The 24,313-nt window shown below is 42.0% G+C and overlaps 3 protein-coding genes and 1 long non-coding RNA gene across 5 annotated transcripts; 1 reads left to right on the top strand and 3 right to left on the bottom strand.

Annotated features, from left to right (window-relative positions):
• Window positions 1–496: 496 nt before the first annotated feature.
• LOC135652857 (serine/threonine-protein kinase D6PKL1-like) lies at window positions 497–5,070 on the bottom strand. The gene is made up of 3 exons (XM_065174161.1): window positions 4,870–5,070; window positions 2,241–4,128; window positions 497–1,487 (listed from the first exon to the last, which is right to left on the bottom strand). Exons 2-3 carry the CDS (start codon window positions 3,893–3,895, stop codon window positions 626–628), a joined length of 2,517 nt encoding a protein of 838 aa, XP_065030233.1. The 5' UTR covers window positions 3,896–4,128; window positions 4,870–5,070; the 3' UTR covers window positions 497–625.
• A 1,629-nt stretch (window positions 5,071–6,699) lies between these two features.
• Window positions 6,700–8,610, bottom strand: LOC103971221 (purple acid phosphatase 22-like). The gene is made up of 6 exons (XM_009385186.3): window positions 8,542–8,610; window positions 8,270–8,414; window positions 7,912–8,203; window positions 7,281–7,852; window positions 7,113–7,201; window positions 6,700–7,026 (listed from the first exon to the last, which is right to left on the bottom strand). Exons 2-6 carry the CDS (start codon window positions 8,408–8,410, stop codon window positions 6,792–6,794), a joined length of 1,329 nt encoding a protein of 442 aa, XP_009383461.1. The 5' UTR covers window positions 8,411–8,414; window positions 8,542–8,610; the 3' UTR covers window positions 6,700–6,791.
• A 602-nt stretch (window positions 8,611–9,212) lies between these two features.
• On the bottom strand, window positions 9,213–13,297 carry LOC135653107 (uncharacterized). 2 transcript variants are annotated; one of them, XR_010502308.1, is made up of 5 exons: window positions 12,579–13,297; window positions 12,401–12,508; window positions 10,296–10,544; window positions 9,590–9,762; window positions 9,213–9,515 (listed from the first exon to the last, which is right to left on the bottom strand). It is a non-coding gene; the product is annotated as an uncharacterized LOC135653107 (long non-coding RNA). The 2 variants fall into 2 exon arrangements; XR_010502307.1 differs by having other exon boundaries at window positions 12,589–13,277.
• Window positions 13,298–13,530: 233 nt separating this feature from the next.
• On the top strand, window positions 13,531–18,931 carry LOC135653106 (uncharacterized). The gene is made up of 5 exons (XM_065174598.1): window positions 13,531–13,714; window positions 15,799–16,052; window positions 16,149–16,360; window positions 17,498–17,759; window positions 18,466–18,931. Exons 1-5 carry the CDS (start codon window positions 13,624–13,626, stop codon window positions 18,760–18,762), a joined length of 1,116 nt encoding a protein of 371 aa, XP_065030670.1. The 5' UTR covers window positions 13,531–13,623; the 3' UTR covers window positions 18,763–18,931.
• The last annotated feature ends 5,382 nt before the right edge of the window (window positions 18,932–24,313 follow it).

The raw sequence follows: 24,313 nt of genomic DNA, 5'->3' as shown, positions 1-24,313 counted from the left end.
TATATATATATATATTTCAATATAGTTATATTAATTCTTTCATGAGAATTAATTATCCCTTTTTTTTTCCTTTATGTGCATTATGTATGAGATGATGAAGTGTGAAATATAAGGATGAAGCTCTATTAGTATGGTAGCCATTTTAAGTGGATCCTCGCACAAGTTATCAATCCAAATTTTCATACAAACTAAAAGAAAATAATCCATTTCGACTTGGTTTAAATAAATTGGATAGATGTTGACGTCTAAAAATCCTCAACCTGTTCAGGTAGACTGCTTGTGAATTCATTTCTGCCTTCAAACTCATATTAGTCAACTGATCACATTGTTTCTACTTGTGTCGAGCTTTCTCTGTCATCATACCATGCCAATTTCCATGAATTATTTAGTATTGCTCTTACTAAAATTCTCTTACCAGACAACAACGCCTCTCATAAATCCAAAATAATACGTGCGGACACAGCACTCAATTTTCTAAAATCATATTCATGTTATTAACAAGGAATAAGAATTTGAACTTGCATGTACATCATAGATAGTGTCACAACAACAGGAAGGAACTGAAGATCGGCAACGGAGGCAACCAAACCGACTACATCCTTCCATTTAGAGTGGAGAATTTTTACTAAAAGAGCTCAAATTCCACATCCTCTCCGCCGTGAGCCCTAAAATCAAGACACTTACCTTCTTTTTTCTTGCGAAATACCATGGGCATCCCGAATTCACAGCTTCGTGGTGTCTCCGGTGGTGCCGCAGAACGTATTAGGGCCCAATTTAACCCGTCAAAGAATGGGTGCTGCTTAATCTCAGCAGCTCCTGTGACTGATCCCAACCTACCTTCTGGCTCTTTTACCAGCAGACTTCTAATCAAGTCTCTTGCGTGAAAGCTAACAGATGGGTTCTCTGGGAACTTCAAGCTCTGAGAAACCACCTTGGCCAATGTTTCCTCATTTCCAGGTCCTTTGAAGGGTGTTCTACCAAAAAGCAACTCATATAATAAGATCCCAAAGGTCCACCAATCCACAGCGCTTCCATGTCCATCTCCTCTGATGATCTCAGGAGCTAGGTATTCATGGGTCCCAACAAAGGAATTGGAGCGCGCATCAGTGGGCTCCACCACAAGTTGGGGAAGTGGTCTTACTTGCCCGCTCGCTTCGGACTTCAGCTTCTGTGTCTTCTCTACTGTAGAAGATACCAAACGGGGAGTGAAACAAGAAACTTGAACACAAGATGGCCGAAGACAAAGAGGGTCAATGCAGCTATTTTCAGCACAAGGCCCTGAGAGCTTCTTTGCAGACTCTTGCGTGTCTAATGATGACGATCTGAGAAGGGTCGGGCTTACTGAACACCTGAGGGACAAGTCAAAATCTGAGAGCATGATATGACCATCTTCTCGAACCAGGATGTTTTCAGGTTTAAGATCACGGTATATCACGCCCAACATGTGTAGGTATTCCAAAGCAAGGAGGACTTCCGCAACATAAAACCTGCAGTTTTCATTGCCAAGAATGAGTTTGTAGCTTTAAGAGGACATGGAAATTCAATTAAAATCTAACTGCATAGTTTCCTTAATTACCAGAGTGAGCAGAAAATTGGAACTAAATGGTGAAGTGCAGTGACAGATTCTGTCAATATTGCACTCACAATTATGATTTAAGAACTTCACAAACCCATGATGATGTTATCGCTGAACAAATGCAGCAGCCTACCATCTGAATTATACTTCTCTAGTCTGATGAACCAAAACTATTCAAGGAAAGTTAATATGCACGAGCGGTTTGCATTTTCCAAGCAGACTGCCGTTTCATATGTTTGAAATTTTGAATGATATCAAAAACCCTATAAATGACAGTGATTCAATGAGTACTTCAAAATACCAAAAAGTGATTGTTCAATATGCTTCCAACTGACATTTAGCTAGAATTTTGCTAATCAAATAATGGTTCATCATTGGCAGTTTCTTTTTACTGAATTAATCTCCTTTGAAGGAGCCTTGTCCAAGATTCTTTTGCTCATCCCCTGGAAGAACATAAGTACAGCTGATTGAATTAATCTGAATTGGACTCAATGTTATAAAGATCATGCATGTATGCATTATGCATTACCAAGTGCTTAAGTTCTCAAAACAGTCTATTTTAGGTTGCTAACGAGACTAGAACAATGGATTTCAACAACTAAAATTGCTTTCAAGATGAGCATGAAACACTGAAGCAATATGTGCACCAGTCTAATTTACATACCTAGCAGCTGACTCAGAGAAACTCCTTCCAGGTTGCTTCTGTCTAACGACATGAAGGTCACCACCTGGACAGTACTCCATAACTAAACATGAGAGGCTATCCGTTGTAAAATGAGCATACAGGGTGGGAAGGAATGGATGATCCAACATTTGCAAAATCTCTCTTTCCGTTTGTGCTCTCAGAATCTTCTTCCTGCTAATCAGAAATTCGATATCCATGACCTTTAATGCAAATAAGCATTCAGAACCAACCAGCTCTGCAAGATAAACAGTTCCAATATCTCCACAACCAAGCCGTTTGAGGAGCTTAAAATTCTTTAAACCCAAACTTCTTTGTTGAATTAAGATGTTATGGATGGCCATCCATCTCACATCCCTTGACATGTGAGGCCTACAGCCTTTAATACTAGCATTACTATGTTGGCTCTCTTCACTGATGCTAGTGCTGCTACTGTAATCCCCAATGCTGCTTTTAGAACTATTGGAGCACTCCCCTTTTTCTCTTGCTCTAGAGAATTCACTTGCTTTTGTATCAACAGCTATACCACTGACATAGATATTCGGGCTGGAAAATATTTTGCTTGCATCACTATCAACATTTTCTGTACCAATTTCTGCAACAGGATTCCTAGTGCTGGATGCAGGAGTGACAGGTTCCTTAGGACAACATGATTTTTTTGTTGGCAGAGTAGCATGTGAAGGGGAGACACTTCCCTTAAAACAATGTGATTTGGTTGTAGACAGAGCAGGACCACTTTTGTAAGGTTCACCACATTTGGTGGAACCACTGGGTGCTGAAGTTGGCTCAGGCTTCCCTTTCCTTTTAGTGGTCTTGTTCCAATGCGTTGGCTTAATTAAAAGTGGAATCACAATGGGCTTTCTTGATGCAACAACTGTCTGGGAGCTAGATATGGATGTTTTGGAAACTGATTTCCCCTTCTTTTCTATCCCTATTTCAGCTGATTGACTTTCATCGGATTCTTCAGAGGTAGGCTTAATTACATCTTGGATTCTGATCTTAGTTACCTTGGTTGTATTAGGAACTGAAGATAGAGGAGATGAAACAGCACTCTCATATGACTCTGAATTTTGCAATTGACCATATACAGTTGCCTTTTTTGATGAATCTGCTGACACCTTTTCAGGCACAACGGAAATTTTGACTAAATTTCTTTTTTCTCCATCAAGAGGAAGACCAGAGTCACTTGATTGAACCACCACCGATGCATAAAGCCTCTTAATTGTTCCAGCCTCAGAAGCCACGGATGAGCCACCTGGTTTTGATAACCTCTTCATGGCAGCCATCTCTGATGCCTGGGAAATGCACAGCCTTCTTAAAGCCTGTTTTAAGGTGACAGATTCCGATATTCCTATTCCTGATGGCCTAGATGCTCCAACTTTAACTGGCTTCTTGAGAGCATTTTTCCACAACAAGTCAACCCTTGGTTGACTGGAAGGACCAAGAACCCTGGATGAGGTCCTGATATCTATCGCCCTCAAAAGCTGATCAAGGTCATCTTCCGCATCCTGGCACTTACCATCTCGTACATTTGGTTTGAGCTTAATACAAAGTGTTTTAGATCCACCATAACAACTGGCCGTATTTGGCTCTTCATTTGATTCAACAATTTCAGAAGTACCACCATGTAAGCCCATCTCTAGGTGATGGTTCAACCAGTCCTTGCAAGAAATGCACCTCAACGGAAAAATCAAATATCAAGGGACAAGCACATCTATCGGAGAACCATCAAATGGTAGTGGAGCAGGAACATGAAGCATCAAGCTCATCTTTATAGATGATATCACTGTATATATTATTATATTTAAAGGACCAGCATGACTTCCCCAAATCATTACAAATCATGATCCTGCAGTAGTTTTACACTGGACTGCATGAAAGAATAAAGAGTATTCTTTAGCACTTGTTCCACAAAAACAAATCAAAAGCTATCTACAGCATGATTAGACCCGAGGCTATCTTTATGCTTTAGGCATTGACTCCATTAACGAAAAAAAAAAGAGGTTAAGACTGGTATAGTAGAAACATATCATGACATAGAATTAACTTTTTCCGGTATTTTTTTTCTTTATGCTTTCGTCGAAATTCTGTGTGCATATTATATTTTGAATATATTCGATCACAATAACCAAAGTTTGAAATACGCAAAGAAAATAAATACTCATAAACAATTGTTCAAAATTGCAGAAACCCTTCCTTCTTTTCTCAATATACTGTTAGATCTGTAGGTTAGGACATAAAGAAAGAGCCTAACTTCAGAATGGTTTTTCCGAAGTACTAAAAGAAAACTAGAAAACGGTGACTACAAAACAGGTAAAAAAAAAACTTGGCAAAGAAAACTACAGTCATTTAATTCAAACATGTTCCCATTTTCGTGGACAGATCAACCGACTGCAGCACAGTAAATCTCACCCTACGAGTCACCAAATATGAGCGCACTCCAAATAAACCAATAGAGAAACCAAAGAAATTACTGCTGAATAACCAACCACTCGCAATGTCATCAAATTGAGTAGAGAAGACGGGAAAAGAAAGGAAATTTCCCCAGAACAAATCGATCAGCGAAAACCCAGTAAGAGGCGCCTAAGACTCGACGAAGAGAAATGCATACCGCAAGCCAATCCACCACCAATGCCGACACCGGTCCGGATCGATGAGCGAATCCTAGGGTCTCATTCAAGAACCACCAATCGGAGCCAGGGATTGCAATGGGAGATGGCGGATCAAAGGATCTATCTCCGGGTTAGGGTTTTGGAGAGAGCGAGAGAAGAGGAGGTAGGAGAAAGCGGCACGGCAGGAGTGAAATGGCCGTCACGAGGAACAGCACACCGCTCTGAATGATAGAAGAAGAAGCATAAGGCCGAAAAAGAAACCAAAAATATTAATATTATTATGAAGGCCGAATTAGATAATAATTATTTCATTTTCTAAATGAGAGTATATATATATATATATATATATATATATATATAAAATATTGTGATGTATACGTAATATAAAATACGTAATATAAAAGCGTGAAGATTGTAATTGCATTGCATGGTACCTAAAAGAGAAAAAGGAAAGCGAAAGATCGGACGGCTCCGCAGAAAGCGCCGCCTACATCATGATTGGATCTGCTGGTGGGTCCGGCCTGGCTTCGGTGGACCGCGGAGTGCTTTAGATGACGAAACAAGACGTGACTTTCTCGAGAATTACACTCTCTGCCACGCTCCATTAACTCCGTGAAAGCGGAGAGTTGTCGCAAGTCATTCATTTTATCTTTGTCTCATATTTTTATTTAACCCTGTTTTTTTTTTGTTTTAAGAAATAAATCTATAGCTGGTTTTCCGTAATCATAACATTTCTTTAGATTTATTTTTTTAAGATATTATTAAGTCAAATTTTAAAAATTATTATTTTTTATTTTTTTATGTCCATCTCAAGTCAAATTTTACTATCATATCAGGATATTTTTAATAATATCCTTTCGATTATTAAGTCGGTAAACTAAAATAAAAGGAACAGAGCCTGCAGCTCCTCAACTCCAAATATTTGCTTCCAACTAAAATAAAAGAAAATATTACAAGATAAAAAAAAAGAACAAAATCAATTTAGTGTTATCTTTTATTTAAATAGATTTGATTAGTATAGAAATATATTACATATACATAATAAGCTATCTTACCTCAATATTTACTCAACGAGGAGAAAAAGAAACTAATTATCTTATTTTGTTATCCTTAATTACTATCATTCTTATTATTTTTATATTCCTTTGTTATTAAAAAGAGAGCGGAAGAGTATGGTGATGGTTTAGCATAACATGTGAGGGATCAATAGATATTAGAATAAGAAAAAAAATTGAAAATGATACAATTAACTATAATTTTTATGACCTTCATTAAAATATTTTAGACCTTTTTGTAAAGTCCAAATACAAATATATATATATATATATATATATATATATATATATATATATATAATGCCACAATTATATAGATTTTACTGGGTTCAAGGCATTACAATTAATGGAGTCTATTTAGTATTAAGATATAACAAATAGTTCAAATAAAAAAGAATCGTTCATTAGATTATGTCTCATATGAATCATAATCATAATATGTGTTATGTTGAATGAGAAAGATAATAATATTCTGATTAGTCTTATATCGAAAATAGGTAAAAATAAAAATTGACTTATAAAGATATGAGTAATGTACTATAATTAATTTCAATTTAAATATTTTAAGTTAATGGTTTAAACTCAATATTATTAATAATGACTCCTTTTGGGATTTGATTTCGTTCTCATCGTTTACTTTTAAAAACGAGTTTTTCGAAAAATAAATGGCATCGATTATCCTTAAAAAATATGTTTAATGAGTTTTTTTTTCTAAAAAAAAATAAAATAAGCGGCAACATCTCATATTAAAGCTTTAAAATAAAGAATGATTGATAGAAAAAGGTTTATCAATGATTTTGAGAGCTAAAACAACAGGTTTTCATGTTTGCATCACCATCTCCCGGTCTCACCTACGTTTCTGAAATCTACAGCTCAACCTTCGTTGAAGCAGATGGAACCCCACCCAGCGGACCCCCACAAGCGGCAGAAGCACTCAAGCTCTCCACCCACACCTGGTCGCCGACGGTGGAGCCGTCGTCCTCGTCGTTGCGGTGCCACGACCAGTGAGCATGTGTGCCGTTCACCACCTTCAGCCGCCCGTGCCCGAAGCTTGCCTCCCGGAACAAGGAAAGCGATGCAGACTTGTGATGCTTGTCGAACCTTCACATGATCGCATGGACGGACATCAAAATCTACATCAGAATGCTTCTAGATGACGAGTTACTGTTTCTGTGCGTCCTACTCACTGTAGTGCGAGTCCTTCCCTGTTTCCTCCATCTCCAATGGTTATATACGCAGGCCCGCATGGGTTTGCCTTGTTGTCGTATGCCCTCGTCTGCACCAAAGCCATCAATTCGGATTTGTTTTGCTGGATCGAAAGCTTAATCCTAACTCAACTGAAGAAGAAGGCTCACGAAGCGCTCATAGGCATGGACGTGGCCTGCAAAGACGACATCCGCGCGAGCTCGGTAGAGCAGAGACTCCATGGCTTGCCTCATGCTCTCCCCCTCCCCCTGATGCGCCAGATTGGTGTTGTACCAAGGCGCATGGAGGAGCGCGACTAGCCAAGGAGTGATCCTCCGGTCGACCTTCGCCAGATCCGCCACCAGCCATTTGTACTGTGCTGAGCTGGCGTTGAAGTCGGCATAGGATCCCAGCATGACGACATGAACGGCGCCGGCGACGTCGAAGGAGTAATAGAGGTTGGAGGCGGAGCCGCTCTCCTCGTACGGCATGCGCCACCTGCTGTCGTAGGCTACGAAGGGGTGGCAGTGGAAGACGGGGAAGGCCTCGACATCGTGGTTGCCCTCGGTGACCATCCACGGGCGTTTGCTGGCGTAAGGTTGGACGAAGCGTCCGAAGGAGTCCCACAGCGGCTGCTGCGTGTCTGCGTACGAGAGATCGCCGGGGAGGAGGAGCATGTCGTAGTTCGACTCCGCGACATGCGCCAGCGTCGACGCCGTCCATTCCGTCTGCCCGAGATCACCTGTAGACAAAGATCTTCAGCAAGAACAGCACTCCTCGCAACAAGCACGAGCATCGAACCTATGACGGCAAACTCGATGGGGAGAGCTGCAGGCGGGGTTTTGAAGCTGAATTCTTGGTCGATTCCACCGCAGCGGTAGTAGTACACCGTGTCGGGCTCCAGAGGCCCGATCGTGACGTGGTGGATCTTGCCGGAGGTGTAGAAGAAGTAAATGTAGGAAGTGTGCTCTCCGGTGGCGGCGGTGTCATACTTCCCGGACACCTTCCCGTACTCCACCAGCGAAGGAACATGCCTGTCGTCGGTGATCCATGAAACCCTCGTGTGATCTGCGGCGACTGCTGAGACATGGACCTAATCACAGCGGAAGTCACGATCACTTCATTGATGACTGCATGAATCAGAACTAACACTGCACACCTGTTGTGGGTGGGACGAAGACTTGGTGTGGGCTGTTTCGATGATCCTCCCCGGTGGCGGCCGTGTGTATCCGGAGGCCTGAAGAGAGACCAGGAAGAGCAAGACGAGGCGCAGAGGGGAAGACCATGGCCGTCTTTCCATCTTCCTTCTTGGGGTGGAAGAGATCACGGATTGAGATCGTAAGATATAAAGAAAGATTAGGTTGGCAAAATTGATGTCCAAACTTGAAAGCAAACTCGGATCGAGGAGAAAAAGCATTGTAAGGTGCACACTTGCATATGCTTTCAGCATCAGCATACAACAAACATCCTCCTCCTCGTCTCTATCAAGGTGTTTTCTTGGCTTATTTGAGCGAGCGAGCAAGCAAGCAAGCCATGGGACACACTCTATGTTATCCTCTCCCTTGCTATGCAAAAACTACACGCTATCTAAAACAAGTAAAGATGCTTGCAAATCTAAGTTGATAGATATATGTGACATGCGTAAGTATAGATATGTGATTATGCTATTATGTGTAAAATTTTAATATCAAAAAAATTAAAATTAAAAAAAAAATCATAGATCAAATTTAATATCTTTTCGATGCTATTATACTTTTATACGAGAGTAAAGAGGATAATTAAGAGATTCACTTTGCATATAAACCTCCTAAAAATTCTACTATTAATCAGTGAATGCAAAGATGTTATGTACACTTTGCCGGTAAATATTATATCTTAAAATTCAAATTTTATTTTAGATATTTTTATTTAAAATGTTTTCTTGTTTTTTTAAAATATTTATATTCTTCTAAATGCTCATTGATTTGATAAAAATTTCTTTGGTGACTTTCTGATCGTATCTACTATCTTCCTGCATTCTATATATTCTTTTTGTACAGTAATCATATCAATGTCTCCACGAAAGGTTTGGAATAGATGTTCGACAGTGATTCACACCTGAGTTCCTTCTAAACTATATTTTGAATTCTCTCTCATTTGTAATATTTTATACATCTTAATCAGAAGATACCACTGATACATCAATTCAGATCGTAGCTTGGGCTTTTAATAACATACAAATCTCTCTGTCGGGTGGTGTTCTCTTCACAAACCCCCTACGTGAAGGATCAAGAAGACCTTCCAAGACAACGAGCTGATCCAACAGAGCAAACTTCTCATCTTCCAGAGTTCTTACCTCTGCATCAAGCTTTCTTCCTCCAGCAATAAGTATTTGCGCCCTAGTGCCCTGTAGTAGTCACTGGATCCTGAGGAATCACACAAAGAATCAGGAGTTGACCTGTCTGTCTGTCTGTCTGTCGGATATGGTGGAAAGACTCACTTTACAGGCCTCTCTTGGATCCATTTTGTGGCTTGTTGGACAGATGGGAAGCTTCTTTTCCCCCAACACTCTTCTTTGATCTGAACTGCAGTAGACATCCATTTCGATGGTTTCTTCTTTTGTGGTTTAACGTTGATCGCGTCTTCTGGTGGAGTCATCCGTGAATCTTGCATCTAACAAGATAGGAAGAACAAAATGGCTATTCCTCAAGCTCCAATATAAACTAATAATATTACTAAATCAATTTAAAATATGGCCAAATTGTCAACATGGAAGAGATATTTATGATTCATGCCACAAGAAGTCCAAACTGAAGCAGAACGATGTAGCCAGGGTTCCCAAAATCCTATAGGTAAGGCACAGGCAAAACTTTGCCGAGAAGCAAGACAAGGGAAGAGAGAGAGAGAGGATAGGTCGGATGGGTATAACTCCCATCTTAACTTGCATGTCATCTCTACAGGTAACCATTTGAAAATGCTCGGTTGACTCCAATAGAGGTGGCAAGAACCTAGTTGCCTTTTTTTTAATTTTTTTGGCATAAATAAAATTAACATCATCAATGCCAATCTCAAGCCTAGCTAGAAAGGATATATGTTTATGTTAGATCATTGTCAATCAATATAAAACTGTATCAGATCTCATGAACATAGACCTTGACAGATTTTAGTATAGAACTAGGTCATCACAAAAAAGTGACGTAAGGTACCTTCACCACTTAGATGTCTCAAATTGCAAAATGAGGGTTAGGAGGTCGTCCAAAAGTGGCCCATTACATCGGTGCTCGAATGTAGTGCCAAGTAGATAAAAGTTTTCTCATTGTTTTGGATCAATGAGAATAAAAAATTGATGTTCGAACTCCACCAGAAAAGAAGATTCGAAGGCCAAATATGAAGCCACTAGACTGATTTGATCAAACTTGATTCAGTTGTGTTCCAATCTTTTAGTCCACTGTTAGCTGAAACAGAGCCAAAACAAATCCAAAAGCAAATCAGTGTATCTTTTGTAAAAAGAAGCTAAAAACCTATCAACTCCTCAAACAAAAAAGTAAGGAAAATATGTTTTGCATAATTGCAATTTCCATTAGGTGTAAATACACATTCTTCCTCAGGATCATGACAGAAACCAAAACAGTCTAGTAAACCCACAGTACAATAAAATTATGTAACAAACTTTAGAACATTTTCATAATAATAAACTACTGGTAAATCCATGCAAAAGTTCAATGTCACTGATAAAAGGATGGATCATTTCTGTGAATGTCAAAATTGACTGCTCCAAAAGCTCATAACCAATAAACAAAATATGAATTTGCAGAACACTAGCACAATGTAAAAATAAAAAACCATTTCTGATACACATTCCTGATCTAGAAAATATTCAGCAGCTAGTATCATAGTCGATGCCTATGCATGAATTCTCATGTCACAGAAACCTTTGGAGAAAGAAAACCAAAACAGCAAAGTCATTATAAGATTTAAAGGATCAGATTGGAAATTTGATCAGTGAAGAAAACATGATAGCAATCAGATGGCATCTACTCGGAATATAGGGAGAAGTCTAGGTCAACATTTAATACTAAAATGCAGCCCACGCCTTTTTTTCCAACCCGTTGCCATGCCTAAACATGAACTGTTTAATATAGAAGAGGTTGCGAAAGCACAGTGCCACAACTTGAGCAAGGGCAAGGGCCCTCTTCCTTGTCCAAAAGCCATCTCATTACAATCATATATTTCTTACTCAGACCTTTTACACAAGCCATCATATCCTTTCTTTGAACCAAAGACAGACATGAAATGAAGTACATCAATGAAGTGTAAACCCTTTCAGATTTAGGAGCAAATTGTCCAACAAATAAAAGAACAGCTCAAAATGTAGAAACCATTAAAACACAAACAAATGCGCATAATATGCAGCCACAGCCAAAGAAACCACTAATAAGTAATTATGTTAACCAAATAAGAAAATTGCAAGTTTAAGAGTGATGAAAACACACTGGAACCAACATTTCTGAAATTTTCTGAGGAAACCTTGTCAGTTTAATTGCTGCTTCAAACTATTTATATACTCGGGGCATCAATAGGTACTCCAAATGAACTAAAGTAATCTATAAAAGAAAAATTACAGGAAAAAGTGAGACTACTTTAGACTGTGACCTGAGACGTATGTTGACCCAAAGAGTGAAGAGATCTAGAAATGTAAAAAGATGAAAAAAGGGAGCATAAAAAAGAATTACTCGGTATTATTTGTTATATATACATCACAATGCAGGTAAAAGAAATGTGATGATATGTCGGTAAATATATATCTTTCTAAAAGTTTGCATAAAATCTAATACATCAAAATAACAAATAAACATGTCACGAGCTAAAGCACTTATTCATCACTGGATATTTCTAGCAAAGAGGTAGCAAATCTAATAGAATTACTTATTGAAATGAAAGTAACATTACATTGACGCACTGACCCCAGACATGAAAGAACATGGAACAAAAAACTCATTGAGGGATGATCGATATGCTAGGTAATTGGTTTAACGTGAACCATTAATCGGGTATCAGTTTCAACCTTACTGTGGGAAGATACAGAATTCGATTCAGCATGGATCTGACTGCAATGAGGAAAACTATTTCTCTATTCTACATTAGAAAGGTCCCTTCTTTCGGTAACGAATTCCCACTCAGTGGGAAGCACAATAATAAAACATACCAACTTCTACAACTATCAATGTGAAACACATGTAAGCATAGCCATCGTTCTACAACGAAGTTCAAAGATGTCGATCCATGGAATAGAATAAGGAGGCGGTCAGACCTTGAAAGGATGGAGCTTCCCCTAACAGCCCTAACCTTGAATGTCTGTTGGCATCATCAGATGTCCAAAATACGCCTATGTTTCTCGATCACAAGAGGGAGTAGGGATCTGGCAATAAGGCAGATAAACAGGAAGATGAAATCTTCTATATCTACACGATCAAGAAACGAGAAAGGACCTTGTCTCACAGTGCCACTAGTCCTCGCCCTTCGCCGCCACTAGGCGGTACGCCCTGCTGCGACCCGTTTCGTCGGCGCCTGCAATCGCCATCGATACGGAAGGGAGACGGCGGATGAGGAAGATGGAGAGGCGAAGAAGATAGAGGAAGGGAACGGGAGTTCGGGCCGGCTACTCCAAGCTAGGGATTGTTTTTAGGCTCTCTGTCTCTCTCTCTCTCTCTCTTGTATGTACAGGGGGGGCACCGGTTTCCCGTCCGGTTCAATTGCTCAATCGAGTCGAACACTTCGTTAGCAAACCGAACCCAAAGCCGTAACCCTTAAAAATGGACCAGCCACCGGACGTCGGCGTATTCTCACCACGAGGGAATCGAAGGGCTCGAGCTCCTGCTAGGCTGCGACGAGGACGTCGAAGGTATGCTGCGGCCGGTGGTGATGGATTGCTCGAGAAGCTTGCGCAGGGAGAAGATGACTGCAGTGGCAATGGAGAGGGAGCCGATGGCGGCGGAAGCGGAGGGAGAGGACGACGGCACATCCAACCCGAATCCAACATAAAAATACGGGTATAGGTTACTTAAATACAATGCGCGGATCTTCAATTCAAATCCGATAGTATACATGAAGTTGTTCCACATCTTTGTTTTCATGATGTCACCTGATGGGCACACCAAACCAAACCATCACGTTCCTAACACGTGACTGAGAGCAAATTTTTTATTCTAAAAAACCGTGATATAAGAAATCGTTACAAAGATATTTATATAAATATAAATCACTATCTTCAAAATGACAACAAAAAATATTTTCAAAGTATAAAACGATAATATTATTTTGATTTCAATAAATAAATAAAAAAATTGGCTAATGTTGGTTGTTGTTACACGATTACGGACCGCTACGAACTCCTACGAATGACTGTCTGAGGGAGATCGATACGCGAATTGGGGATAATAGTGCGTTGACTCACGTCTTTATATTGGCGGTTTATCGGCGTCTGTGTCGAGCCGAGGGAAGAGGAGAAGGGAAGCGAGACCAGCGAGCAAGGCGATGGCGGGCACGATCCGGAAGGTCTCGGCCGCATCTGCAAGAGCTCACACCAGAAAGAAGACGCACGCCGTTTCCTCTTTCCTCCCTCGAGGTCTCCATCTCTTTTCGCCTCTGTTTCGTTTTCGGCTTTAGGGCTTCACGTATTCTCTCTCTTTTTTCTCTCTTTTCAATATCAGGCTTCGTGATTTCTGGTTGTTGAGCACTGTGAAGGTTCCAAAAGCAGCACATGTACTTTCTGGTTCCAGTGATCTGTAGGTTTGTACACTGCAAAACATGATTGGACTTGTTGACCATAGAACAAGTTCAAATTGGATGGTGGCCGAAGCACTAGGGTTCTTGTGGTCCTTGTTCCGACACCTGTAATTACATTAGATGGTGGGTTCTAGCATCTGCTGAGTGATCGAGATTTGCGAGGTGGTTATGGTGTAATTTGTAATCCTGGAATGTATGCTTTGAAGTCATTTGAAGTTGCTTTATGAGGATATTAGAACTAGGGATGTAGGAATACTTGAAATCTAAACCCTTTCTAAGTGATCTGAAGCTGATGAAATTGACCTGATGAGTATCTTCCTGTGAATCAAATTTTTACTCCTCATTGATGTTAGGAACGGTTGCTAGATCTCTAGAGAGAGGAAGTCGAAGTAAAGTTAGGAACAGATGCTAGATCTCAACTTTCTCATGCAAGGTTGGAAAATTGATGATCCTAGTAACACGTTAATGGTGGAGATAATTCCGAAGTTCTTAATGTTAAATACCTGTATGCTTCGATCACATCACTCATTGGTGCTACTAACTGGATGAACATCAGTCTCATATACTTTTTTATTACAGTCTGTTTTTCTTTACTGGTGAAGATATCCAAGAGTAGTGACAAGAAGCCCTTGCCTACTGATGTGGTGATTTCTATATGTATTTTCTCTTTTCAGTTCTATGATACCTATGTTTGTGTGCGTGTCCTATTCTCCTTTTGTGGTTGTGGTATATGTATTTATGTGTATCCATGTGTATGTATGCACATCCATGTATGTGATGTATTTATGTTTGTGCTGTATTCCTAAGATATTAGTCCCACGATCGCTGAGTTTGAACTAAATGATGTTTTTCTCCCTTTTCTTTTTAATTTAGTCACATGATGGTGTTTAGCCACTACAAAGCAAGGTATTTAATTTCTGGTACCGGACCCATGCGAGTCCATGGCTGGAGCGGCATGGATCCGGTATGTTGTAATATACTGATACATGGTACGCTAGAACATATTGTGGTACCATGCTGCTAGGGGAGGTGGGGAGGATGTAGAAGAAGAAGAAGGAAGGAAGGAAGGAAGGAGGAGATGTACCATAGATGAGGTTGGCGGTTGGCAGCAGGCTTTGAGCGCACTGGTGGCAGCAGGGGTTGGTGGTGGTCGAGTGACTGATAGAGGTGATTAATGTTTGTGAATCACGAGTCCTAGGCGACGGGATGTTTAAAAGAAAAAAAAAGAAAGAAAAAGACAACTGTTAAATGGAAAAATAGACTGGACCAAACCTCCTAAAGTAAAGGTGATCCATCTACTGCACCAGAACTGATAAATACCGGTCGGTGTGGACTGGTCTGGGCAAAATTGAACTCCATGCTACAAAATCACATTCATAGACATTGTAATACTTAGTTTGGCTTATATGTACTTACTTTTATGCCTCTAAGCAAGTAGTTTCGCAGTGGAATTGTACCATTTTTTCAAAGCAAATTACAGATCTTATCTTTACATTTATGTTTCCCTAATTTGTCTTTCATCTCTCTCTATTGCTTTATTTTATGCTATGGAGCCATGCCCAAATTTTATGGACACTAATTCTCACACACACATGTATGTATGTATATGTGTGTGTGTGCACGCACGCTGTGCATGTGCTCCACGATTCTAGAGTTATCATACAATTAATATCATACTGGTTCAATGTGTACACTGTAAACCATCAGCAAAATTATAGTTGAAATGATTATTTATATATTAGTGGTTTCTTAGGCAAAAATCACTCATATGTCATTTTGTGGCTACTGCTTTTCTTATGATTTATGCATATAAGAGGACATGTTTGGCATGGGAGGGAGGAAAAGAGGGTAGCCCATGTAGCAATCCTTAATTTTCTACAATTTCTTTCTTAAACTGATTAAAGTATAAATTTCACAATACAGGGATGATAAAGAAACTTTCAGTTGTTCTTTTCATTGGCCTAGTCGCTTGGTCATATCAGGCAATCCAGCCTACCCCTCCTAAGATATGTGGATCCCCAGATGGCCCTCCTGTTACATCATCCAGAATCAAACTCAAAGATGGCAGACACTTGGCCTACACAGAAAATGGTGTTCCAAAAGAAAAGGCAAAGTACAAGATCGTGTTTATCCATGGTTTTGACTGTTGCAAATTTGATGTGATTCCCATATCTCCGGTACTGATCACCGTTCATGTCTTTAAGTTTTCCCAATATTGTCTAACTGTGTAACCACACTGGCAAGTAAGACTAATGGACCGTGTAAATTTTCAGGCATTGCTTGAAGAACTAGGGATTTACTTACTATCATTTGATAGAGCTGGATATGGAGAGAGTGATCCTCACCCAAAGATGACAGAGAAAAGCACAGCACTGGATATCGAAGAGCTTGCCGACAAGTTGGAGCTTGGATCAAAATTCTACATTATTGGGTTTTCTATGGGAGGAGAGATTGGTTGGACATGTTTGAAATTTATTCCTCATAGGTATGAACCAGAGATTTTCACTAGTTTCAGAAGAATTTTCATATTGAATCTGAACGAGTTTTATTCTTTGATGTGTAGCATTGCTTTCTATATAAGAATTCATGAGTTACTCCTACTGTTAGACTTATTCTTTTGCTAAGAGGAACTTTTGTTTATTAGTTACATGATTTCAAACTGCATACAAAAGGATTTTCTCCTTTTGTTCTTTCTAAATTTGGCTTTGTGCTGTTTAGCTGACCTATTATTATGATTATTATATTTATCCTCATCCAGAGTCATGTTCAATAAAAATTAGCAATCTTAAGGTCTAAAAGTATGCAAGTTAAAACTTTCTGAAACATTTTTATGCCTCAGGTGTAGTTTTTTTGTCTCGGACTTGACATACTGTAACCTGACAGTGAAAACGCAGCTACAGAATATTACAATACCTGATACTATTATTTAACTACAGAAATATATGACATCTCCAGGAGACAATGTTGTTTATAATTCCAGATATCATATGTTTAAGCGTATTATTATCACCAAATTCATTAAATTCATATCACAGGTTTGAGGTGCATTTCACATTCTTTTTCTTCTACATAGTAAGTGAGCACATTCTAGCATTAGTTAGTGAAAGTTTCAAATAAAACACCCGAAAAATGCAAAGTGATGACAATTGTCCTGATGCTGAGAGATAATAAGGATGCAGGGAACTCCATCAAATATCTCCTACTTAGTTCAGTGGAATATTGATATGGTGGTGGAACTAAAATCTGGCCACATCCATTTCAAACTGACTGCCAAACCATCAGAAGATCATCCCTAAAGTTTCTTCAATCTCAGCAATCTCAATTTTGGAGACTTCAAATTACACGATGTGGGAAATTCTCCTAAGCATTCTGTAAGACAACTTTATTAATAAAGTGGATTTTTATATTATTAACTACTATGTTTCCTTCTTCATGTGACGACTTATGTTTCAGTTTGCTTTCATTGATGGTTTCATGAAAAGAAAAAGCTAATGCCAAAGATAAATAAAAGTTCTTTGACTTTCTTAATATGTAGTAATTTATCTTCTTTGGAATAATATTTCCAACAAGGCTTCTAAGAGGCAAATTCTTTTGACATCTCCGGAATTTATTATTGTGACAGACTTGCTGGAGCAGCAATAGTTGCCCCTGTTGCCAACTACTGGTGGCGTGGTTTTCCTTCCAATTTATCTAAGAAAGCTTATAATCAGCAGTTCCTACAAGATAAATGGGCAATTGGGATAGCTCATTATGCTCCTTGGTTGACATACTGGTGGAACACTCAGAAATTATTTCCTGGATCAAGTGTTGTATCTCAACGTGTCGATGGCTTTTCCGCTGAAGACCTAAAGCTTTTCCCAAAATTTGCACCCAGAGCGTATCAGGTAGTACAATCCTCCGTAATATGCTTTTCCATCTTTAGCTATTATTTCTGGCTCATGTAGGATTATTTCATTACCCATGATGAACAGCATAGAGTTTAGTTTATGTTACCCAAATTAAAAGCAGAAAGCTCAGTTTATTGCTTTGGGTGATTACCATGTTTCAGTCACATAGTATTTGTCTACTTTAACCATAAAGATTTTGGATCTAAATTCTGTAGAAGGATCAGCGGATATGTTCGTGTTACTAGATGGGAAATAAAAATGGAGAAAAGACTGTTGAGTAACAAACTAGGTGCCCCCTTACAACAGTAATTGCTCAAAGAACAGGTTTAAAAACATATATTGAAGTTTGAGGAAAACCCTATAAGCTCTTAGATTGGATCATGAAAATGTATTGCCAAACACAATGCACAGTGTTTTTTGTTCATATCAGGATTTGCTTAAAAGAAAAGCTTAATTGATATAGAGAACTGTTTCTTGAATTTGAATGCTCTTCAGCGCCCCCATAGGTTTTGTAAATAGGTAGGAAAAACCCAGTCATGTACTCTTGGAACACTATGCTACCAACATAGTCCCTATTTGCAGAGAAAAATTTATCTAATCATATTGTCGGGATTATCTGAAGTTATTTGGGGATAACAGGCTTTTTTAGCAACATCCCCATGTTGATATATGCTGATCCAACATATCTATTTGCAAATGATAGGCACAAATAAGGCAACAAGGAGAATTCGAGTCCATTCATCGTGACATAATGGTTAATTTTGGACACTGGGACTTTAGCCCTTTGGAACTTGATAACCCATTCCCTAACAATGAAGGATCTGTTCACCTATGGCATGGAGCAGAGGATCTGATTGTGCCGGTCATCCTGTCACGCTATATCAGCCAAAAATTGCCCTGGGTTCATTACCATGAGCTTCCAGATGCCGGCCACCTGTTCCCGTTGGCAGATGGCATGAGTGATGCTATTGTGAAAGCACTTGTGCTCGGAGACAATTAGTCTCTTGTATCATCAGTTTCATTATTTCCCCATCTTAAGAACTTGAGAGGCCCAGGTTTCTTTTCCTTTGAAACAGCATCTTTTTTTCTGTAATGTAATGTCCTTTCCTGCGGTGGCCAGTAGGTATTGGATCATAGTTTGTTAATTATAATACACTTTTGGAGGACCACTGCAGCATTATTTCAAGCGTGATATTTATAGCAAAACAGAAACATGTGATGTTTTTAGATCAGTAGTAAATATATTTTTAGCACATTTTGGTGGGTGGGTGGGGGTAGTATCAAAAACAAGGTCTTCATATTTGATAAGAATGCCCTCTGATCTGTTTTTGCTAGTTGAGCCAAGAGATGACCAACTTAGCTATTTTATTCGCTTGTGTGCTTCACCATAAATGCTGAACCGAGTGGGCTCGGGTCATTGTATCGTTGGCCAACATTGCTAACTGCCGCCCGCCAATCTTACAATTTTAATATATTTCATGAATCAATTCATTTCTTGCTTCACAAATTTGACCAAATAACATCAACGAACGTGTTTTGTTTCACTCTGATCCCTGCCAAGGTTTCCCATCTTTGTGTACCCATCACTGTGACTTTTGTAAGGGGGTGGGCATATCCACCAAATTGCTCTTAGTCCTAGGACAAACCTTACGAGTGTATTAATGATATCGAATCCTTGCGGAGAATGTCCCACTTCTCCAGCTTCAGCATCGCTCGGCACAAGCTAAACTTTGTGAATTATTAAAGCAGATAGATAGATATAAAGAAGCAAACCACCGGAAGAGATCTGATGATAATGAACATCGCATTTACAACATGTCATTTTACAGTTCACAAACCACATGCATATTAACACAAAAAAGAAATCAACATACCGTTGTATCTTATTTATGAACAGACATAAGACATTTTAATTCCACCACTCTCTCTACACAAAGCCGCATCAGCTTTTTTTACGGGGTTCCTCGGTAGTCTGCAACGACAAAAAAGTTGGTGTGAGAGTTGATCACAGCCGAGTCATGTCCAATTCCCGAATTATATTACTTATTTGCTCCTTGATCACACCTTACAGTATTAGCCATGACCACAGTTATCGGAATCGAACTGGGCGATTCAGTTTTGGTTCTATTTTTGGGAAATCGGAACCAGCGATTTCAAACCGATGGTTTCGATTTCAAACCAACTAAATATAATAAAATATAAAAATAAAATATAAATTGGATCTATGTTATGATGATTAAATTCTTAAGCTTAGAACTAATAAACCTATGTTATTAAAAATTTTATAATTTTATTCTTCTTTATATCAACTTTTTTTATGTTGTTATTATACTCTTTACAGTTAGTAATACATCTATTTTTCTTTAAAATTTTAAATTATTTTTAAATTAAAACTAATAAAAAAAATTGACAATTCGAACCAGAACCGTCCGAACCGCAACCAGAACCAGAATTCCAGAACCGGTCCTGGTTTTGGGAAACCGGAACCGTTCTCGAACGGAAACTGGTGCCGCGGTCCGGCCTACCTATATAGTAGAACTATGATCCGATACCACAAGATTCTAACACGTATTTCTTGAACGAGACAAGAATCACAAACACACATAAAGAACCAAACCCTAAAGAATCGAGACGATTCGCAACCCAAGAAACAAATGAACCCTAATGATTTGAGAAGAACCGAATCAGCAAAAAAAAAGGGCGAAGAATCAATCGCAAACGAAAAAGAAAGGAACCCTAAGGAGGATGATTTGCTTACTTTCTCGGACTCGGCCTTCCCGGCTTCCAGCCTCTCCTTCTCTGCCTTCCGCCTCAGCGTCTCCATCCGCTCCCTCTCCATTTTCTACACACAAAACCCGTCTCAGTCGAACACCAAAAGAATCAAGATCGAAAGAGAGAAAGGTAAAGGCTGTTTACCTGGATGTAGACGTTCTCGGCGGCTCTCCCCTCCTCGCTGAGGACCCGACCCTTGCCGTCGCCGAAGTAACGGGGGGTTCTACGAGCCGTTCCCTCCATCGCGTTGGCCTCCACTAGCGAGCGATGCGCGCCGTCGCGGATCTTATCGCCATACGTGACTTGCTTCGCAAGAAGCGATGACGTCATTCCGGCGTCAAGTCCATCCAATTATACGCTTTACAAAACCGTCCTAAGATTCTGGAATATTCTAGAAGAGGCCAGGATTCAAGTGATTTATTACATAATTACTCGACAATTGTCCTTAAAATTATATCTCTCTCTTTTCTTTTCTTTTTTTCTTTTTTCATCCCTCAAAACCATCATTATGATTAGTTTTGGTGTAAACAACCTTAAGCCGTGGCCACGAGGCCGACGCGACTGGGTTCGGGTATGAATGATTGGGATCTTCCTGAGACGGCCTTCGAGTCCGCTGTGGTGGTCGAGATGGTGTCGTCGTCTCCTCCTGGCAAGAACTCCTCGCCTTCGCGTCCCGCGGGAACCCTCGGCCTCGGACCTGCACCAAGGTCGGGTCGGGGTTCTCGACCCGACCCCTCCGACGATCAAGTTAGTTTATGGCGAAGGGGGTTTCAGATGAAGTCTTTTTGTGTGTCTAATTTTTTTCTCCCCCTTTCCGTTCAGAATGCGAGGGTATTTATAGGGAGGTCTATTGTTTCCTGATGTGCCCGCTTGCAGGGGGCAGGCGAGTAACGTCCGACACTAGTGTTGGCGTAGCGTGAGGAACCGAACTTGAGCAGGCGTTAATGCGCCTCGGCCGACGTTCTGGTCCGTTTGACCAGGTGCTGTCGCATCGATCGAGGCGTGAGGCGTCATCTAACGTCAGTCGAGTCTTATCATAATTACTATTCTCATCATATTCCCCCCCCCCCGGAAAGAAGCTATGCGTCGGCCGTTGAGAGTCCGAGGCATGGCTTCAGCTTTCAGGTGGGCTGGCCGCGCAAGCGCGGTCTCGGGGAGCATGGAACCGAGGAGCACGACGCGGGCGGGCAGGCCGTGCAGGTGTGGTCTTGGGCATCATGCGGCCGAGGAGCACGACGCAGGCGGGCAGGCCGCACAGGTGCGTCTCGTGCATCATGCGGCCGAGGAGCACGATGCGGGCGGGCAGGCCGCGCAGGTGTGTCTCGGGCATTCGGCAATCGAGGTACATGCTCAGGGAGGCAGGCTGTGCATGGCGTACTCGGGCAGTCGGCAGCCGAGATACATGCTCAGGGAGGCAGGCTGCGTAGAGGCGTACTCGGGCAGTCGGCAGCTGAGATACATGCTCAGGGAGGTAGGCTGCGCAGAGGCGTACTCGGGCAGTCTGCAGCCGAGATACGTGCTCAAGGAGGCAGGCTGCGCAGAGGCGTACTCGGGCAGTCGGCAGCCGAGATACGTGCTCAGGCAGGTGGGCTACGCGAAGGCGTACTCGGGCAGTCGGTAGCCGAGGTACATGGGGCCGAGGAGCACGACACAGGCGGGCAGGCCGCGCAGGTGTGTCTCGTGCATCATGCGGTCGAGGAGCACGACGCGGGCGGGTAGGCCGCGCAGGTGTGTCTCGGGCAGTCAAGTAGGTACTTGTCATACCAATTTACCCATGGTGGGGGGTTGGGGACTCCTTTGCCTTGTGAGTCCTTGGGTGCCGGCTCTTTACGTCAGCAACGTGCTTTTAGGCGTCAAGATCGAGGCGCCAGGGCTCCGCCGTTTGCTTAGCTTGCCCTTGAGCTGCTGCGTCATTTATGGCGGGACATCCTTTGGCCTCCCTGACGCGACGTGGTGGGCAGGCAGGCACGTGAGTGGGCTGTCGCCCACTTTTGGGAGGTGAAGAGACGTTGGCTTCGGCGGGATCTCTCCCTTAAATAGGGTGTTTCCGGCTTCGTTCCCATCCCTCGCTGCTGAGTCTTCTTCTCCGGATCTCGCCATCCCCTTTCCAATTGTTCTCCTCGCTTCCAGCGCCGCCTCTCTTTCCCAAGTAGCCCCTTCCTGTTTACCATTAAGGTCAGTGAGGATGACCTCTTCTTCTTCTTCCTCCTCTTCATCTTCCCATAGAGCTAGGGAGAGACCTCTTCCGCCGTACCCCGTCCAGTCCTTTGATGGGGAAGCGACGCGGGCCCTTGAGGCCTTAATGTGGCCGCACGACCTCGACTCCACCGTGAGCGGGTCATCGCTGAGGAGACTCCAGGCACGCTATAGTATCCCGGAGGATTATATCCTCAGCGCCCCCCGAACCGAGGTAACGGGCCTATGACCCGATTCCGAAGGGCTTCGCGCTAACCCTGGACGCCCTAGAGGCGGGTCTGTGCCTTCCCCTTCACCCCTTCACCCCCTCATTGTCTCCTGTATCTCTTTGTGGCGAATCTCGCCATCCCAGTTGGCGCCGAACTCTTGACGCTACCTAGTGGCATTCCTGGGGGAATGCCACTACGCCAATATCAACCCCACCCTCAACCTTCTCCTTTCATGCTATCGACTTTCCAAGGGATTGGGGGGTTATTTCTTATAAGCCTGAGCGGGTTTTCGAGTCGGGGGCGCCCCTTCCAGTAACAAAGGTTGGAAGGGGAGATTTTTTTATGTAAGTTGTGCGAGAGATTGGGGCTCTGGGGTCCGGTGGTCCGCTAGAGTGATCGATAACACCACCCCGAGTCTGAGCGACGAAGAGCGCCGGGATCTGGGGAGGCTCCGGGAGGTTCTCCCCAGCTCCCAGGCCATCCGGAACATGACCGAGCGGTGGCTAGTCGAGGCGGGTCTCAGTCCGGCACCTCGGGGTATGTCAATAGTGCCCGGTTCGAGTATTCTGTGGCTCGCCCTTGGTCCTAACTTTTGTCTGTCCTCTTGCAGAAATGGTGAACCTTCGATCCCTTCTACGCAATCGGGCGTCGTCAGCTCCTTCTCCCTGCCCATCGGCCGACCCGAAGCCCGGCTCGAAGGATGCCCCGTTGGAGATCGAGGTCGGGCGTCCTCAGAAGAAGACAAAGGTCACTGACTCCAAAGGAGCTAAGGCGGCCCCGGGACTGGTGGACCGAGCAAATGCGGACGCTCCTCGAGGTGCGGCGGGGCCCAATCGGGAGGCGACAGGGAAGGACCTACGCCCTCCCTCGGTGCGCGACCTGTGTCGACTACCCGCGGGCGACGACGAGCCGTTTTTGTCGTGGATGGTGGGTGAGATCCCGATGGGGGAGGCAAGCGACCCCCTGGTCGCACGCTGGGGAGGCCTGTCACGGGGTGACAGAGTGTGGGCCGAAGAGGATTCCTCCGTCGCATTCCTCCGGGGTGCGCTTCACCCCGACATGGCTCGGGATATATATACCCTGCCCTCGGAGGCTCTGCTTGGCAAGTCGGCCAAGTCCCTGACATTGGTAAGTGTTGCGCCTACTATTCCTAATTATACATTTGACGGTGTTCCTCCTACTAGTCATAGGTGCCCAGCAAGTCAATCACGTGAGTGATGGCACGTGTGACTTGATACAGAATCTTTTTGCTTATTATATTTTGGCGTATATCACTTTATAACTATTGCATAAATGCATATATATATTGTGATGTCCTTGGATTTATGCAATGGGAATCGGATCGTGATAAGATCATGATAATGAGATCGATTC

The sequence above is a fragment of the Musa acuminata genome, chromosome BXJ3-11 (genome assembly GCF_036884655.1).
Source record: "Musa acuminata AAA Group cultivar baxijiao chromosome BXJ3-11, Cavendish_Baxijiao_AAA, whole genome shotgun sequence".
In the NCBI taxonomy this organism is placed as follows: domain Eukaryota; kingdom Viridiplantae; phylum Streptophyta; class Magnoliopsida; order Zingiberales; family Musaceae; genus Musa; species Musa acuminata.
The sequence above is the reverse complement of the archived record's forward strand: the minus strand, read 5'-3'. Positions and strand labels throughout refer to the sequence as shown.